General features: G+C 35.9%; 2 protein-coding genes across 2 annotated transcripts in view; both read left to right on the top strand.

Moving 5' to 3' along the window:
• Nucleotides 1–8,872, top strand: part of LOC103141330 (mucin-2-like) — a 27,921-nt gene extending 19,049 nt beyond the window's left edge. The window contains exons 31-49 of the mRNA XM_016673721.1: nt 322–489; nt 984–1,195; nt 2,745–2,916; nt 3,002–3,246; nt 3,336–3,519; nt 3,943–4,144; nt 4,232–4,410; nt 4,511–4,580; nt 5,534–5,661; nt 5,749–5,780; nt 5,865–6,033; nt 6,135–6,239; nt 6,506–6,546; nt 6,639–6,761; nt 7,164–7,265; nt 7,378–7,506; nt 7,796–7,835; nt 8,196–8,319; nt 8,413–8,872. Coding sequence (XP_016529207.1) covers nt 322–489; nt 984–1,195; nt 2,745–2,916; nt 3,002–3,246; nt 3,336–3,519; nt 3,943–4,144; nt 4,232–4,410; nt 4,511–4,580; nt 5,534–5,661; nt 5,749–5,780; nt 5,865–6,033; nt 6,135–6,239; nt 6,506–6,546; nt 6,639–6,761; nt 7,164–7,265; nt 7,378–7,506; nt 7,796–7,835; nt 8,196–8,319; nt 8,413–8,590 — 2,603 coding nt within the window. The 3' untranslated portion in view covers nt 8,591–8,872. The remainder of the gene's footprint in view (nt 1–321; nt 490–983; nt 1,196–2,744; nt 2,917–3,001; nt 3,247–3,335; nt 3,520–3,942; nt 4,145–4,231; nt 4,411–4,510; nt 4,581–5,533; nt 5,662–5,748; nt 5,781–5,864; nt 6,034–6,134; nt 6,240–6,505; nt 6,547–6,638; nt 6,762–7,163; nt 7,266–7,377; nt 7,507–7,795; nt 7,836–8,195; nt 8,320–8,412) is intronic.
• A 2,936-nt stretch (nt 8,873–11,808) lies between these two features.
• Nucleotides 11,809–19,368, top strand: gtf2h1 (general transcription factor IIH, polypeptide 1). The gene is made up of 15 exons (XM_007556927.2): nt 11,809–12,009; nt 12,353–12,521; nt 12,604–12,796; nt 14,110–14,275; nt 14,395–14,488; nt 15,337–15,486; nt 15,587–15,666; nt 15,768–15,901; nt 15,984–16,071; nt 16,160–16,248; nt 17,159–17,276; nt 17,994–18,084; nt 18,181–18,296; nt 18,388–18,480; nt 18,665–19,368. Exons 2-15 carry the CDS (start codon nt 12,368–12,370, stop codon nt 18,749–18,751), a joined length of 1,653 nt encoding a protein of 550 aa, XP_007556989.1. The 5' UTR covers nt 11,809–12,009; nt 12,353–12,367; the 3' UTR covers nt 18,752–19,368.
• The last annotated feature ends 170 nt before the right edge of the window (nt 19,369–19,538 follow it).

Here is a 19,538-nt window from a genome sequence, read left to right as displayed (position 1 = left end):
GTTTCTTCACAGCAAGTACTACAGAGCAGACTGTAACTACAACTGCACCTATTCCAACACTCACAACTCAAGCAGTAACATCAATTCTGACTTTTTCAACTCCGAGAGTTTCCACAAGATCTAAAACTACAACTGTGCCTTTGTCCTCCTTAAATCCATCTTCATCAACATCTACAGTCACTGAAAGCTCCAAAACTGAAATAGTATCAACCACAACACCTTACATAGAGACACCTACCCCAACAAGAGAGACTGAAAAGCCCACAACTACAATTGTCACTGAAAAATCTACAACACCTCATGTAGAAACTCCAACCCCAGGAATTGTAGAAACATCTAGCACCACCATCACTGGAAAACCCACAACATCAGAAAGCACTGCAAGTCAGTCAACTACTGTGATAATAACAGAGAAGCACAGTGTTGAAACTACAACTGGCAGAACAACTTTGTGCTCTTGCAAATACATGAATCAGATTTTCTCACCTGGTAAGTTTTGTACTTTTTTGCATCATTCGTTGTTGCTATACTTGATATCTCTTTATATAGCCATTTACGACTTGTAAATAAATTTTAAATACTCATATTGTGATAAGGCAGTGGTGACATTCAGATCCTGTGGTTCTGAGAACAGAGCGGGAGGGGAATAATTGTAAAGGGGGAGTAGATATTGGAGGATGGGAACAGGGGAGGTTCATGCTGACCCCACAAAATGCCACTCTGGGCGGTTGCCCACGCCACCCATATGAGAAACTGCCACTGTACTGAAACTTTAACCTATCCGTTATTTATTAGCAGAACAAATACAGATGGCAAATGATGCTCATTTTGCAATAATATTCTTACTTGATGAGGATAATAATGAACTGTTGATGAAATATTCTATTTTGTTCTGTTAAGAAAATAATGTATCAACAGTTTCCATTTTTTTCTGACATAATTTATTCATTTTCTCTAAAACTTTTCTTTAAACTGTAAATTAGGTACCTTCATGTACAACAAGACCAATGGAGATGGCTATTGTTTCACTGCATACTGCAATTTGAACTGTAGTGTTGAAAAGCATGCCAGACCGTGTCACACAACAATTCCACCAAGTCCTCCAGCTACCACAAAGAAGGCTAAAACTACAACAAAAACTGTCTCACCAACACCTGCTATGAAAGATTGCTCATTTCTTACACCACCGAGAAAGGTAACCAACCTTATACAATGTCTGTACTTAATAAAGCGTTTTTTTAAAAAAAAAAAAAAAGACTTATCACTCAAGGCAGTTTAATGTGAAGCATCTGAGAAGATATGTAAAATTACAGCCACAAGACAACAAAAAAAGCTACATTCAGATATATCACTAAGACCTATTCTGAGTGATTTGGTCATCTTTGGATAGGATTAAAAACTCAAGGACACTTAAATCAGACCATTTTGAGGGGTGAACTGAATCCAAACTGTCTTGGTCCACATCATATGTTATTACCCAGATGCCTCTCCTTGCTGAAAAATATGTTATATAAACAGTGTTGTAGCCAAACACCACTAAGGAGACTGGGAATAAAACAGTTTTTAATATTTGCAAAGAAGAAAAAACTGAATATCAAAATAAAGAGCAGTCCATGCCTGGCCTCTTGCTGTGGTAAAGACGCAAGCAAAGGTTTGGCATCAACAGCCTTTTTTAAGTAGACTCTCATCAGATCAGAGTTCTCAAAAGAAAGTGTTTCCTAATTCCTGTGCTGTCACGAAATGTATCACAGTATACATAATGTGTTAAAAACATATTAAAACATCTTTAACCTTTTAAAATTTTGTCACATTGCAACAACAAACCTCGATGTTTTGCATTGGATTTTTATGTGATGGATCTCCACAAAGTCATGCAACATGGCAAAGTGTAATGCAAAACCCGAGTAAAATCCTTTACAAAGAATTGCCCGTAGAGGTCATCTGATGAGTAAAATATCCACCTTGTTGGCCACAGAGGTTTGTTAGAGAACATTAGTAATCATATACACTAAGTGACACACCAGAGAGATGAGGGACAAAGTTGCTAATTGCTTTGCAGCAGATTTAAGATTTAAAACAATATTCAACTCTCAGAGCACTATTTAGTCCATCAGAAAGCATTTAGCATCAACAAAAAGGATCGATTCTTCTACCTCCTGGTAAACCAGACAACCGTACAGTCTTTAGCGATGCACGCAACTTTGAGATGCCATAAATACCTAATTCATGCCCCTTTCATAAAATTAATACAAGTACTACAAAGGTATTCAGCACCGACCCAATGGTTATATTGCTTCAAACCATGCTTTAAGAATCATAAACATTGCCTGTGTTTTTAAAAGTCATTTAAAAATTTCAAACAATTCTCAGAGATGTGAGAGTCCCATATAGATACAGAATCCCAACAGGAACCGATTTGTCCAGTCTGTTCAAACTTAAATGAGTTGGGCAATTTAAATATGCTTGTGCTTGTTGGTAAATGTTGGCAAAAAGCTTGCTATAAATACTGCAGCAAGCAAAAAATATATTTGCTTATTTACAATCTCTTCTTTTGACTAGATTAGATTAAATTGCCTTTAATGTCTTGTCCACCATGACCAACTGTTTAAAAAACTGTAAAAAAGCATTCAAATTAAAGCCAATACAATTTTGGATATTTGTATTCTACAATTTGAATATATGCCAGTAGAGAGTTTAAATATAAAGACAGTGGTTGTATATTGCTGAAAATATTTCTTTTACAGGATGGAGAATCCTGGAGTTCAGACAAATGCACCAAAAGCACTTGTGAGAAAGGAAAAGAGGTCAAAACATATGCATCATGTAATCCAGCACCCATACCAGCTTGTGACAACGGTTTTCAACCTGTTAAGGTTTTTGATGAAGGAGGCTGCTGTTTTCAGTATGAGTGCAAATGTGAGTTTAATGAAAAACAGCTACAGACAGCTACATGTAATTTTTTGTGATTAAACACAATTTAATGTTAATATACTGTTTTCAGGTCTTTGTACAGGCTGGGGAGATCCCCATTACAATACATTTGATGGCCAATACTACAGTTTCCAGCACAACTGCACATACGTCTTGGTCAAAGAGATAATTCCCAAATACAATTTAAGAATTCTTATTGACAATGAAAACTGTGATCCTTCTGGAACTGTGACGTGCCCCAAAGCTTTGATTGTATATTACAAAAACTATGAAGTAACTCTTACACAGACGAGAATCCCAAAAACTCAGAATTTGGTACGTATGGCTATCTCTAACCTTCTCCAAATATGTTTGTACTACATAAATGTAATCATGCTTTTTTTCACTTGTCATTCATGTTTTAGATATATGTTGATGGAAAGAAAGTGACTCCAACCTACTCAAATAAGGACTTCATTATTACAAGCACAGGAATTCAGATGGTTCTTAAAATCCCACAGATAGAAGGCGTTGTTTCATTCACAGGGCTTCTGTTCAGTATTGACTTGCCATTTTCACTTTTCCACAACAACACAGAAGGACAGTGTGGTAAGCAACCCCATAACTTGTGACAAACCAAAAATAAATGGTGATTCTTATCATCTTAGTAGGTAGAAAAATATAATGGGACTGTTTAGTAAAAAATGTATAATAGCATTTTGTTAACAATGGATAAATCACTACACCTCCCAAAGAAAACTTTAATTTATAGCTTTATGCAAGAAATAACTAGAGGGAAAACCCTCACTGCACAATACCACAATGAGGAAAACAGCAAACATACAGTCGATACAAAAGTCTCTTCAACCCTCAAGAGCTAAAAATGTAAAAATGCAAAAAGGGATAGAGTCTTGAATACCAAGATTACACTTCAAATAAATAGCATGAACATTTGCATTAGGGATGTTGGAAATTTTTTCTATTTGTGAATTTGTAATCTATTTCCTATGGATGTTTCTTCTTTTTAACAAGGCTACTGCGACAATAACAAGAAAAATGACTGCAGGTTACCAAATGGCAAAATTCATCCATTATGCTCTGAGATGGCATTTGACTGGCGTGTAAATGATACGAAAAAACCATACTGTGAGTCCGTGCCTTCGCGACCTCCTCCAATAACAGAGCCACCGAAACCACCATGCAAACCTGCCCTCTGTGAAATCATAAAGCACGAGTGAGAATTTGCAAAATAAGTTGAACATTTGATAACATTTTTCTGCAAACCCAATTTAACTTGTTTCATGTTCATTCTTACAATAAGGATGTTTAAGGACTGCCACAAAAAAATTGCGCCCAGTTCATATTATGAAGCTTGTAAATTTGATGTTTGCCACATGCCAAATTCCACCGTGGGCTGCACCAGTCTGGCGGCATATGCCATGATGTGTGCTGAAGCATCTGTCTGCATAGACTGGAGGAACCTGACCAAAGGAGAGTGCAGTAAGACAGTTTTGCTTCTGTAGAACCTAACTTCCTTTCAAATGGGATTTTCCATGCATGTTATTGTTAATGTAATACAGTACACTTCTTTTTGTTGCAGACTACAAATGTCCACCAAATAAAGTATACAAGGCCTGTGGGCCAAGTATTGTTGAAACGTGCAATGCAGGGTAAGGACACTGCTTTTGCAGTTTATAATTGATGGAAGGACATTTTTTGCATTTTAGGATGTCTGTCGGCCTAACAATAACTATACAAGCTAACAAACCGAACCATTTTACTTGTCTTTTATTATAATCAGAACGTATAAATGCTGACAAGTGAATTCTCAAATACACATTTGCTTCAAACCATTCTCAAACTCACATTGACAAGGAACTTTCTATCCATCGTGGCTGCCAACAGTTTTTATCAACACCTACAAAAAAATATTTGAGAATAAAGTATCACATACAGGTTAAATATTTTAAAATTTTCATTAAGAACAAAAGTCAAGAACTTTGAAGAAACTATCTAACCAATCGATAATCATTCGCTATGCAGTTTCCAAGTCAAGAATTGCCCCCACAATGTATTAGATGGTGTGGTGTAATTTGGTTTCTGAAGTGTCCTGTAATCAGTCAAAACCAGAGAAAAGCAAAGCACAGAGCTAAATCTGGCTTCCTTCATATCTGAAACCACACATATCCCCCTGAAAGAAATAAAAACAAACTACATGTTGAAATAATACATTTTCAAAGTCAGTTTATCTATTGTTATGCCAACCAGTTTGTTATATCACCAACAGATATTAAATTGACACATAACTGTGATCCCAAACACAGGTTATAGTTAGCAGTTATACTTTAAAAGAGAGCAGTTTTCTGAAAGTTATTCATGTAACATAAAGAGTCATCTCAGTAATTGTTCCCGGTGTATATATAATGTTTGACAAAGTGCTTACCTAAAGCAACATGGTGTCAAGTGAATCAGTGGTAACATTTAAGTAAGAATCCGTGGAAATTTTTATTGATTATTTGCTATATTTCCTAATGTTTACTGGAATACACTGTGCTGTATTGTGATTCCATTGTTTTTGACAAGTTGGAAGCTGAAATTTAACTGTCATTTGTTTTACATTCAGATACAACAATAAACTCAAACAGCAGTGTGCAGGAGAAGAAGATACTTGCAATGGATTAGTGGAGGGATGTTTCTGCCCTGAGGGGAAGATGTTGTTTGATTCAGGCTCCGATACCTGTGTCTCATCCTGTGAGAATAGTTTTTGTTCTTTGCCAGACCAATGAACGATGTATTTTTGTTTAATATTCAATTAAACCGTTTTTACTGTTTATTAAGGTTGCTCTGGACCTGCTGGTGAACCTAAACAGGTATACATTCTCATACATTGTAACTTTTTTTATCAGTTTGTCTGTTTGTTGCTGTAGCGTCATTTTTTTCCCTAATATTAACAGATTGGTGACACATGGAAAAGCGGCTGCCAGCAATGCAAGTGTGACAAAGATTCTCTGAGTGTTAAGTGTGAGCCTCTAGTTTGCCCGACACAAGAACCAATACAGTGCACAGAGGATGGCGAGGTGTTGGTAAACCGAACGGTTAACTGCTGCCAGGAACTGACGTGTGGTAAGCAATTTTCATTAGTAGAACTGGATTGATGACGCATATTATGTTTTAGCAAAAATAATCAAAATCAACTAACTGACATACACCATGTTCACCAACAGAGTGTGATAAAAACCGCTGTTTATCACCAACACAAAAGTGTAATCTTGGCTTTGAGTTAACTGTCAAAGTTTCCAATGAAAGCTGCTGCCCGGTCTTCACCTGTGGTACGTTTCTTACTATCACTACTCATCATTATTTATTACTGATAATGGTAACAATTATTTCCCAAAAAAGTATGAAAATCACCTTTCTACTGACTGCTTCCGATTTCAACTCGTCAATTAGTGTAAATAACTCACACTGTTTAATTCAGCTTTCCATCATTACCTTTTCTCATGTTAACTTCCTCTCATGAAACAACCCAGCAGTTTTTCAAATGCAAAAAACTAAGCTTATATATAAACATAACCTCGTTTACTGTCTCATCTAGAACCAAAAGATGTATGCGTCTACAATGACACAGAGTACAAGGTAAGAACTGTTTTTTTTTTGTTGTTTTTTTTTTGCTTTTTTGATATGTAGCACCTCATGTATATAAATGCTTTTCATTGTGTTTCCCACAGCCAGGTACAAACTTTTCAAACAACCCATGTGAACACTGCCACTGCACCAACAAACAGGATCCAAAGACTAAGCTGAACACCGTAGAGTGTCGGCAAATACAGTGTAACATCATTTGTAAAGAGGTAAAGAGATGATGTTAATGCCAAATAAGTTGTATATTGGATAGAAATATTTTACATTATAGAAAATGTTACTCATAAGACCAGATAAGTACCTTACAAAACGTATTTTCTAGGTATTAAAAGTTGATGCTCTATGTATGACGATGTGCATCAGTTTGGTTTTGGTACTAATGGTAACAGGTTTATAATGACTCAACATTTCTTAGAAATTCCAAGTCACACTATTTAATTTAGTTGATCATTCCTGATACAGTTTCTGACAGAATAGTACAACTATCCAGTTCAATAAATTTTTATGCATGTTAGTGTTGCAGTAGAATGGATGCTATCTAGAAGTTGTTAAAATTACACAGACTAAATTATTTCCAGTTAGAAACTTATTAAACTATACATTTTTGATAGGGTTACGTGCATGTGGATCAGCCTGGAGAATGCTGTGGATCATGTAAACAGACGCACTGCATTTTTGATGTCCCTGGTTTGAACTCACCAGTAGTTCTTAAGGTAATTAAAGTACAATACAAAGACATAGAAAAGAAAAATCCTTGCAACCTTCATCTCAATTGTAAGTCACATTGTGACTACACTAACCCTACTCTTCTACGCATGTTCACAGCCTTCACAGTCGTTTTCACCACCAAATGACAACTGCACCCAATATGATTGTCAGAAGGTGAAGGATGAATTCCTGGTTATCAGAAACCAAACTGTGTGTCCGGCATTTGATCCAGAAAACTGTGTTCCAGTGAGTATTGAGTGCCTTAAATAAAGTTGATGTCATTGTTTTGGTCTAAGATGATAATATAGTATATATATTTTTATAAATCAAATTTTTGCTTTATGATAACTTGGCTTAACTGAAGCTTAAAAAATTACCATTTTAATTTGTAAAACAGAAATAGCAATAAAATGAGTTCAGGTATGTGAGGCGGGTCAACATTATACTTTAACAAACATTAGGCACTGCACACTTCCAACACAGAAGTGTGACATCAGTGATCACAGTCAGACGTGTAATTTTTTATGTGTTTCAGGGAACAGAAACAAGTGACATGAATGGATGCTGCAGAACCTGTAAGTAAATACAATAATGTTTCAAACGATGTTTACAAAAATGTCAGCCTCCATTTACATCTTTCTCAACTATAAATACATCTTTAGTTTTCATTGTAAACTACTTTTAGGCTATAAATTACTTATTCCCTTAGCTTTCTTCAATAGAATGTGTCAAATGAGGACAAAGAGGATGTGAATACTTAGAATTTTGTCAAACAGAATAGAAGCCTAGAAAAGTAGAACATTTTAGACAAGAGACAAAAATGTTAAACTTTGATTTTATTGACCTAATGGCCCTAAGCACAAGATGGATGCTTTAGATACTCCATTATGTTTTCCCTGCAAATGTGTGTTTCTAAAACTAACTGTGGTTCACAGGTACACCTCGCTACAACTGTGAGCTTCACAAGAACACCACCAAACTGTACGCAAACAACTGCGTGTCAGTCGAGCCGGTGGAGTTCACATCCTGTGGGGGAACCTGTGACTCATCCTCATCTATGTAAGATTTGTAAAACATTTAACAAAAAAGTATGCAGCAGAATCCACTAAAAAAATTATATGTTGACATGGATGTCTCTATCTTTATTTGCAGTTACTCAGTGGAGACCAACAAACTCATGCATTCTTGTACCTGCTGTCGAGAGGTTGCTACCACAAAGAAAGACGTGTTGATGAAGTGTTCAGATGGCAGCATAATGAAACAGGCAATCACTTTAATTGAAAAGTGTGGCTGCCAAGCTGTTGAATGTAAAGAGTGGGGCAAACGTTGACGGGACACACGATTAAGGCAAACGATGGAAATTTAAACTCTTTAGGGGAAACAGATTAATACTTGTTTACAAACTCTATGGGTGCTTTCATGCTTTGGAATACGCAGCTCTGTGGGTCGAACTGATCCAAAAATATTTTTAAAAGCATGTGCTTATCTGGTAATTTTCTATAGGGTGAAATGGCTTTGAATATATATTCATCTTTTGAGTAATAGTAAATTGCTTTATCTGCTGTTTCAAACTTCTGTCTTTGGTTCAATAAATTTCTAATTCATCAATGAACTGACTGTCTTTTTTTACTACACTGAATATTTAACTCTTAGTACACTGCAGTAGTTTTTGAATTCTATTGCAAAAACAGCATTTTAATTGTCTGTTTTCAGTTGGTCATTATTACTATTCAGTTTGCGATAATTTGTTAAAACTGCATGATCATAACATGTGGAGGGAGAATTAAATACTTTTACTTTATACATTCCTAAAAGTATTTTCTCCTTGGGGAACCTCTAAAATTAACTTAAATACTTAAATGAAACTAACTAAAATGACCATACTTATTTACAGTTATTCTGTTTGGTAACTGTTTTGCTATGTCAAGGTAACAATGTCTCTTTCATGTTTCTGAAAGATCCCTATTTATTAACTTGCAGCATATTTTCAGGATGTATGAGTGGGTTTTTCACTAAATAAAGGGTCAAAATATATCCAGATTTTTTCTTCCTTCCAGTAAATAAAAAAGTTGTTGAGAACAAAGAGTGCCAAGTATTAACTTACCCACTGACTTGCGTAAGAAGTAGTTGTAAGCTTTTGACCACTTACTAATTACAAATCTGCCATTTATATAGCTGTAAAATGTATGAAAATCTATATTTTCTTTCCATTTTGGGACCAAAGGTCATAAAAAAAGAAAATTTGAATTTGTAATTGCATTATTCAAGCAGAGTTTGGTATCTTTGAATGAAATGATCCAATGCAAACTGTTCACAATTTAGACTGGCATAAATATAAGTTTATTTGAGAAAATATTTCACTATGATAGAGATAACACTTAAGATAACCCTGAGGTTTTTTTAAATAGGAAATGATAAAGAAGATTTAGTGTATCTAGTATTTATCTTTCTCTAACGATAAAATAGAGAAATTAATAAATTACTTAAAGTGATGAAATTAAGTCTGTAAAGGCAAAAACACCTGGAATACTGGACCTCACATAGGCAGCGTCTAGTATTTAATGTTTGTGAAGAAAGCCTTTTGTAAGGTAAGACGGTTGAGATTTGTGACAGTGCTTCTGCAAAATAATTAATATTTTGTGGGCCCTTAAATAAAACATATTAAAACAGAGCAAAGAACTTCCAGTGACAATAGTGTTTATTGTGTCTTCTTGATATCTAAATGGTCCAGCAGAAAGAAAATCAGTGATTCTTGAGAATAGGGACAAAACAAGTCCTACGGATAAAGCACAAAATTTGAATAACATATATAATTTTTTCAAACATCTGACTAAACTAACCTGGGTCATGTGAGCACAACAATGTATGTTTTCCTGGTGTTTGCTGAATATTTTTTTATTTTAAACATTGTAGTCTGTGGATGATGCCTGTAAAATCCCTTGTCCCAGAGCAGAATTCAATACATTATACTAGTTTAAAACAATTAAAGAAATACTAAAATTATATATTATGGCAATTAAGTATAAGTAGTCATATAAATAATTATAAAAGTATCAATAAATTGAATTAAAAATAATTTTTATATATTTTCCAACTCCACTGAAATTTGTCCCTAGTTTTTGTCAACACCGTCAGACATGAAAAGAATGTAAAAAAAAATTAGGCATTATTGGGGGACACCAGAACTTCTGAGGACCCCATGACTACTTCCTTTCTCTTCATTTGCTAAGAGGGCTAGTTAGCTCTGGTTAGCTTATGTTATTCTTTAGTTTTTTCTTCTTTGTATTCCTAAGTTGCTTGTCACAACCATCATGTGTCAACACCATAACTGACAATTTACAAAACTTTGATGAAATTTTGTGAAATAAAAGCTTAATTGTAGTTTACTGTAAAGATTTCATTGACCTGACGAGCTACAATATGGCCTCCTTCAGAATAACATCATATAAATTGAGGTAGTTTGGCATTTCGTCAACTCCTTATGTCAACTCCATCAGAGTTTTTGTGACTCTTTCAGTGAAATTGTTGTCAAATCTCACTTAAATGTGCAATTAATTCATTCTAATTAATGTATTTTACATAAATTGCATTACTTCACATGTATCAAGTTTTTAATTTTACTCACTAGTTTGTCACCACCTTCAGTTCTGTGCCAACTCCGTCATGCACTGTCAACTCCATCAGATGGACTTTTTGTTGTTTTTTGTTTTAAATAATACTTATTTTGTTTCTTGAGAAGCATTTGTCTGTAAAATGAGTAAAAATATCACTAATAGGGTATTTTTTAAAAATTATCTTATATTTATTTTTGTCAGATGGTAATGACAAAGTTCTGGGTCAGGCCGATTAAAAATTTAATTTTTTTTAAAATGTTGCAACTGGGAGCCTGTACCTTAGCATCTTCACATATCCAAAACATTATTTGTCATATTTGCATACATAAGGTTGAGAAATAATAAACAAAAAATTGGGGAAAATTAAAACCCATTTTGTCCCAATTCTCAAGAATCACTGAAATAATAGCTTGTGTACAAACAGGAAGTCTAATTTTTACGTTAACCAGGTTAGTCTTGATTTAAACAAGCTTAATTACTCGAAGTGGGTAGTTTTTCAAGAAATTTAACTAAAGTAAGAGTAGCAATTCTCATAATAATCAAAAGTGAAAAGTCCGGTGTAGTACATTTTTACATCCTCCCCCCCCCCCAAAAAAAAACGTTAATAAAGTAAATATAACAGTAAAAGTAGCTAGCTCCTACTCACCTCTGCATCACGCATTCTCAATTGGAAAAATTGAGGTTTCTTTCCTCAAAACCCCAAATGGCTGCAATTAACTAGAAACATAACTTAATTCCTAATTATTTATCTCTGAACATGGCAACATAAAATATTTTTTATGGAACATGGTGCTACGTTGTTTGAAGTTGCAACAAAACATAACGGCTAAAATAATATGCTGTTCTTTGGTTCTACCTCTGTGTGGCGCTGTGACGTTGGAGTCTTCTGTGGGGGAAGTTTCCTATGTGGAACTGTTTGTTGGCAGTTATTTATCTGACTCGGAATCTTTTCAGGGTAACACGTCGTCTAGCAGTTATGTCGCCCGGCGCAGGAGTCAGATCGTTCTCTGTTAGAGTAGTTTAAATTAATCTTAAAATTGTTCAGTCTGCAGTGCTGTTAGCCTGAAATATATCTTTCCGACATTATGTGTTCCGTTAGAAGGACGTAAACGTTGCAGTATTGATTTATTTTAAGGTAAAGTAAGTTTGCTGCCGACTTCAGCCTGAAGCATTTTCTTCCTCTCTGTTAGCTAACGTCAGTCTGGTTAGCTGCTCTAAGGAGATGAAACTGTACATTTTGCAGAGGATATATTAACTGTAAGGGGAAGAATGTATATATTTAGGCTTTTATAATTTGTTTGACAGAAATGTTTTTGCTTATATCTTAAGCACACAGTTAAGTGCTGTAGTGAAATCTCCAGGCTTCCGACATGCTTATAGTCTCTTTGCGGGTCTTTGTTAATAAATTGTTTTCTTAGCTTTTTTTTTCACACTTTTGTTTATGTGTCCCCTTAAACATTGGCTTTCCGTTCTACTAGTCACCTGTTTGGGCCATGGCATCTCTGTCAGAGGAGGTCCTGCTGGTGGTGAAAAAAGTCCGTCAGAGGAAGCAGGATGGCACACTCTACCTGATGGCTGAAAGAATAGCCTGGGGTCCAGAAGGCAAAGACCGCTTCACTGTCAGCCACCTGTATTCAGACATCCGCTGTGAGTCCCCGCTGAACTAAAAACAAAAACCCTGTGTGTTTGTGTTGATTTCAAAACGCACTTTACTGTTCCATGTGTCCAGGCCAGAAGATCAGTCCTGATGGTAAAGCCAAGATTCAGCTCCAACTGGTCCTACACACCGGAGACAGTACCACATTCCACTTTGCCAATGAGAGCACTGCACTTAAAGACCGAGATGCTGCCAAGGAGCTGCTGCAGCAGCTACTGCCAAAGTTCAAGAAGAAGGCCAACAAGGAGCTGGAGGAGAAAAACAGGTCAAAATCCTTCTCTGGTTTCGGACCGATCACGTTCATCTAGCAGGATTCTTTTAATGTTTCATCCTCTAGCATTCAAGGAGAATAACTCAAACATTTATTAATAGGAGACCCTGTGCTAAAGCTTTTGCTAAATCATAATTAATTGCACTGTGTTGGAGAAACGTTATTGCATTGTTGTTTAAGATTGCAATGATGGTATTGGCTTTTAATCCCTCCAACATCGTGGTGTCACCATCATTTTCAGCGATTTTGAACATCTCAATTACTAAAATGTATGTCAGCTTTGGGCATCAAAGCTGACATACATTGTCCGAATTAATTGTCGAATTATGTGGAGAATCTGGATGTATATAAATTGGAATATTTTTTATTCACCAGATATTGTATTCAGATTCATTCAGTCCATTGCTGCTGCAAATATTGATGTTGCAGTTAAGGTTGCAGTTTGATGTCTTCTGTTGCTCTAAAGCAAATGCTTTAAAAGAACTACTCTGTTCTTTGATAATGATTACACTCTTAAGAATGCTTAATTCTTTATGAACGCATTGTATTTTATGAAAAACGGTTTGTTAAATCCTACCTCACTCCAGTGTTTTTCCCGTTTTTTGTTTTTTGGTTTACTCTGTCCAAGAGAACGGGTGACAGATGTAATACTTGGCAAAAAAGTGTGAGTTGTCAACAGCACTAAACAAGATTACTAATTAGATATCTGGAGCTGTCCATTCTCTTTCCAAAATATCTGTCAGATAAATGTGGAGAAGATATTAATGTTCTGTTAGGCTCAAGCTAAATGTTTGTGTAATGCTGCAGATGCTGGATTTATTTTCATATCTCTTAGTCAGGTATTGCTGAACACCCATCAGACTTACAAAGGATAATACATTTATTAGCTAGACACTGTGTTGGCTAATTTGAAGTGAAATGTGAGCAAGATGTGAGAATATCTGGAGGAATCATTTTTATATTTGCAAAACCGAAATTGTTTCATATTTTAAGTGAATTTTGGTCAATGACAATCAGAAGCATTAAATAGCTTTTGAGCATATTGCAGAAGACAAAATAATCCATAAGATATTTATTTTCGTCCCAAGAATTTAACAACTATCACTAATTAGTGTTCACATGGGCAAAGTTTAAATCTGAATCATTTTTGTGTGATCAAAATAGAACAGAGTCTTGACTTTATGATATAATTGCAGTCCATTAATCTTACAGAATATTAATTTAAGAGTGAATTCAGGTCAGATTTGCTCTGCAGCTTTGTGTGGGAGCTCACTGCTTACCTTCAGCGTTTGCTGCTGCTCCGGCAGGATGCTTCAGGAAGATCCGGTGCTTTTCCAGCTGTACAAAGATCTTGTGGTGAGCCAAGTGATCAGTGCTGAGGAATTTTGGGCCAACCGGTTAGGAGGCGTGAATAATGGGGAACCTGCACCTTACAACAACAAACAGGAAGTTGGAATATCTGGAGCATTTCTGGTGAGTATATCTAATATGATCGACAACTACTTTATGCTTCCTTATGACAGTTTTGAGTCAAACAACAAAAAAAAAAAAAACTGCTGCACTTGAAAGGGCTTCATGTTTTTGCTCTACAGGCGGACATCAGACCACAGACTGATGGCTGCAATGGCTTGAGATATAATCTGACTGCGGACATTATCGAGTCCATATTTAGAACATACCCTGCAGGTAAACAAAAACGGTGTTTTGTAAAAGTATCCACACTGCTTGAATTTTTCTTATTTTGTCTTTTTACAATCATAAACTTCAATTTTAACTTATTGGGATTTGATGTGTTAGACCAAAGCAACGATGCAGGAGGAAAGGATTACCAAATATTCTTGACAAATAAAAACCTGAAAGGTGTAGCATTCATTTGTAATCGGCTCCTGTGATTCGGTGCTTTGGACAACCACCTTTCATTGCTGTTAAGGCTGCAAGTTCTTTTCTGGTAAATCTCAAGTAGGTTCAGACATGTAGAGACAGAATTTTGTTTTTTTTTGTAAAATAGCTCAGACCCATATTGATTGAAGCGGCTGCAATTTTCAAGTCTTGGCCAGATCCTCAGTTGTATTTTGGACTGAATTTTGACCGGGTTATTCTAACAAATGAATACACTTATGTAAACAGATCTATAGCTCTGGCTTTATATTTAAGGTTAAAGTTGTTATCCTCCTGGAAGGTGAACCTCCACCTTAGTCTAAAGTGTTTTGCAGCCTGTTAGCAGGTTTTCTTCCATAGCATGACCACTGCATGTTGCTGCCACCATCATGTTTCATGGGAGGGACGGTGTGTTCAGGGTCAGGATTAATACTGAGGTTAGATTACATTACAGTTTGACTTTGTTTACAAATGACGTGACGTCTCAACTCGGTTAGTTACACTAGATTTTACTTATGGGTAAAAGTGCATTCAGCCTTGAATATAAATCCATCTCACACTTTTCAGACTTTAAAATGTACAAAAAAATTAACAAAAAAAAAAAACAAAACCTATCAATCTAAAAGTAGCTTCTTGTTTCTAAACCTGTCTTGCAGTGAAGCAGAAGTATAGTGAAAATGTGCCTCATAACCTGACGGAGAAGGAGTTCTGGACACGCTTTTTCCAGTCTCATTATTTCCACAGAGACCGCATCAACACAGGTTCACAGGATATTTTCTCAGAATGTGCCAAGCAGGATGAGAAAGGTAGCTGTTGACCATTCACACCGAAAGTGCAAGTGTATATGTTCCTGTGCAAAGTGAACCATATTTAATAATAATGTTATACTGTTTTCCTAACATGCAGGGTTAAAATCTCTTGTGACCCAAGGAGTGAAGAATCCGTTGGTTGACCTTTTGTCACTGGAGGATAAAACATTAGACGAGGTGAGAAAAGTCAGCTGCAGTAATGAGAAAAACTTCCTGTGTATTAACTAGTAACTTTATTTTTATGTCCACCTTAAAAACAACTTTTTATTGTGAAACAGGGTTATGGAATAAGCAAAGCCCTGCCTTCAACCTCAAATGCAAACAAGTCAGTGAAAGAGAGTAGCAACTCTGCCATTATAAAGCGATTCAACCATCACAGCGCGATGGTGCTGGCAGCAGGCTCACGCAAGGGGTAAACATCAACATTTCAAACAAATCAAATACGCTTGCTCTCCTGTCATCTCCGTTCTGCTAACTTTATTCTGGTTTTAAAGAGATCCTCCCACCGACCAAGCCAGTGAGACTAGCAGCACAGACGGCAACTCCAGAGATTCTGATTTCTTTCAACCTCCACTGAAGAAGGTATGACGCCTCTATAAACTTCTTACCTATTTTTTCTCCCACAGTGATTGTCACCATGAAATGATTCGTTTTTTTGACTATTTTTTAGGTTAAACTACAAGAAGCCATAGAATATGAGGATCTGCAAAGGGAAAATACTCCTAAGACAGTGGCGTTAAATCTGAAGAAGTCTGACAGGTAAAGTCTGTTTGCTTTGTTTGTTTTAATCTGTTTTAAACAGGTTGGATTATAATCTGAAATTGAAAGATGCAAGGACATGGATGAAAGGAAGTTACGTCTACTACCTCATCAGCAAAGCAGCATGGGAAAAAACTAAACTTTTTTGCTTTTTTCCCCCTCAGTAAATAAAAATATTGTAATTTCTAAAAATGTTACTTTTACATTTATTTATCTTTAAATTACTTATTTTACCTTTGATGTTCAAGATCACAACTTGACTTAAAAAACACTAAACAGATTAATGCACAAAAAACAAATCATAAGGCCATCCCTCCTAGATCAGGGTTTTAAACCAGGTCTGGTTTAGATTCCAAACATGGCAGTACATTTTTTATTATTTTGAATTTTTATAAACAGAATTAAGCTGCCAGAGATTCCAAAATGAACTTTAAAGGATCGGTATTAAATGTACAATGAGCTTGTGCCAATAGTTTCAAAACAGACTTGAACTAAATTGTCTTCAAATGCTGCCCTTTATCACACTACTCAGCTGAAATTTGTGGAACATATCAAAAACAAAAACCTTACAAGACAAATGTTTTGTACTAAAATGGCAGAAATTTAAGTATAAAACTTAAAATTTAGATCTATACGTCTGTTTGAATTTTAAAACTGATGTGGTCTCTGTACGTTTTATAGTTTTCAAAATTTGGTGCAAAAAAATCTTCACTTTTACTAAGTTAAGATTTATCCAACTGACTTATATTTGTTTTATGTCTGTGATAAACAAGTGAGTTCACCAACCAGGGGGGATATTACTGCTAACAATTAATTAATATAGACTATTTGTATGTTTTACAAATGCTAATTAATATGTTTATCGGTGAGTCCTGGGAATTAATATTCATCGCCCTCGCTTCTTTCTCAGGTACGCTCATGGTCCTGTTCCGCTTCAGTCCCAGCAGTACACAACCAGCCAAGACATCATCAACTCTGTCAGCTACATCCAGCAGGAAATGACCAATTACAAACCCAACCTAACTCGGGTCAGATTATGTTTTATATTTCTGGATATTTGTCACACATTTTGTCGCTAAAATGAAAATCACTCTCCCACATCTTTACAAGGCATTTTAACACATTACCGAAATTGCACCAGGTGCTCGCACTAACAACTAACCTCACATATCATGTTGTTTATGTTTTAGCTGCACTTGAACCAAACTTTGCAGAAGACTGGTTTATGTATTTAACAGAAAAAAAAGGAATGTTACACTGTTCTAACAGGTTTACTCGTCTTCTTCTGACATCTGTTTTTGTACCAGGTACTGAGCAGAATATGTAAAAATGTAAATTTAATTTGTTTCATGAGGTCCCTCAGTTCATGGGAACCTCTGAGGCACAGAGTCACTTTATATGTGTAGAAAGACTCTTCTGGAAATAAATATCACAACATGAAAATGAAATCTCCACTTACCACAATTTTTATTTACAAAATCTCTCTAAGATGAATCCAATAATGATCTTGATCCAAAAAAAAAAAAACTAACAGCATAGAAATGTTCCCATTTCAAATGATTTAAAGATGACCTTTTATGTGATCAAAATATGGGATTTGAAAACCAAAGACAAAAATATAATTGAGCTTAGAACTGCCATTCGAGATCATTTGCAAATTGCCTGTATGTTTCGGATGTTTCAAAGCGTCTTTGAAATCACAGAACATGAAGTAACAGAATCTGTGTTGCTGTACAAATATTCAGGTGTTGTCCAGCACCACAGCGACCTCTGCCATAGCAGCGCTCTCTCCAGGAGGCGTTCTTATGCAACCTGTTGGACAGCAATCCATAAACCGTAAGTATGCAATAAAGATTTTATTTAAAATGTTATTTCATAAGGCAAGGAGATGAAGTCACTCTACTGCTTTATTTATGTGTTTGTTTTTTCCAGAAATGGTACCCACCGACATCCAAGGAGAGCTGAAGCACCTTTACATTGCTGCAGGGGAGTTATTGAGACACTTTTGGTCCTGTTTTCCCGTAAACACACCATTTTTGGAGGAAAAGGTGACCGATATTGATTTGTTTAAATTCTATATGCTCATGATTTCTGCTGTCTAATTTTTGCACTTTCTATTTGTATATTTATGCCATACAGGTGACAAAAATGAAGACAAACCTGGAGAGATTTCAAATGACCAAACTTCGTCCTTTTCAGGAGAAAGTCCAACGACAGTACTTGAGTACAAATGTGAGTCACAGACATATTTTTTGTGACACAGGGGCTTTTTTTACCCAGTAATAGTTAAATTCAAAATGTGTCTATACTGTGAAAGAAATCTTGGCTAACTGTGAGACAGCCTGTACACATAAAGGTCAAATAAAACTAAAAAAACAAAAAATGCTTAAATTAAAACTCTCTGATGTTCCAACAGCTTACAGGGCACCTGGAGGACATGTTTCAGAAGGCCTATAGCAAGTTTCATATTTGGCAAACCCGCAGGATGATGAGGAAAACCTGACCTGGGAATTTTGTTTGTCAAAGAGAAGACGAGAAAGACTTTTAATGTTTAGAAGAAAGACTTGGGAAGATCCTCTATGCCGTGAGAAGACCCAGTGGAACATAGTTCACAAGGGCTCACTGAGGATATAGAGGGATGCTGCTGCAGCCAAAAGTGTTTTAACAGAGTATAATTTCATCTCAGTCACAGATAACTACTAGTTTCATTGTTTTCTTTGTGTTTCCTTAATTGTTGAGAGTACTCTGCTTGTAACGGGTTAGCAGCAGGACTTTGAAAGCGGTGTAATATGACCAAACTTCAGCTGGAAGTCGGACAAAAGGCTCCCATGACAACACACTGAGACGAGATGCGGAGGATGGCTGTCGTGCACACGGCAGAGAAAACATACCTTGACACACAAAGAAACCCCATAAAATTGGGGTGAAGTGAAAGTATTAAAGAAAATCTGGAGCAAGAAGGCGCGTAAACAAAGCAATACTGTTAAGACAATTCACACTTGAGTGCATTAGTCTGTGTGACTCAGTGGAAATTGTCACTGGTTTATAATGTCTGCACTGAAGACAAAAAAAAAACAGAATTAAAGTGAGGTATTTGTTCATGGCAGTGTCTTCTCCAAATGGAGTCCTTCACTCTGTGTCTTCAGCTGCAGCTTGTAGTTTCTGTATTATAAATGTAAAGAGCAGTAATTTATCTGTCTGAGACAGGAGTTTGTCTACAGCCATGGTTCTGAACTGTGGTATAATGGTTGTGGTTGAGTTTTCTTCATTGCTTCTGAGAAGAAAAGTCG

Source organism: Poecilia formosa, unplaced genomic scaffold, assembly GCF_000485575.1.
Source record: "Poecilia formosa unplaced genomic scaffold, Poecilia_formosa-5.1.2 Scaffold81, whole genome shotgun sequence".
Classification (NCBI taxonomy): Eukaryota; Metazoa; Chordata; class Actinopteri; order Cyprinodontiformes; family Poeciliidae; genus Poecilia; species Poecilia formosa.
Note: the sequence above shows the minus strand (reverse complement) of the source record. Positions and strands in the feature narration are given on the sequence as shown.

Bases quoted from the DNA above. Each gene is read 5' to 3' on its own strand.
- gtf2h1 (XM_007556927.2), top strand. From the start codon at position 12,368: ATGGCATCTCTGTCAGAGGAGGTCCTGCTGGTGGTGAAAAAAGTCCGT. The intron at 12,522-12,603 runs GTGAGTCCCCGC...CCATGTGTCCAG, and splicing joins CCTGTATTCAGACATCCGCT to GCCAGAAGATCAGTCCTGAT. The intron at 16,072-16,159 runs GTATGACGCCTC...ACTATTTTTTAG, and splicing joins TTCAACCTCCACTGAAGAAG to GTTAAACTACAAGAAGCCAT.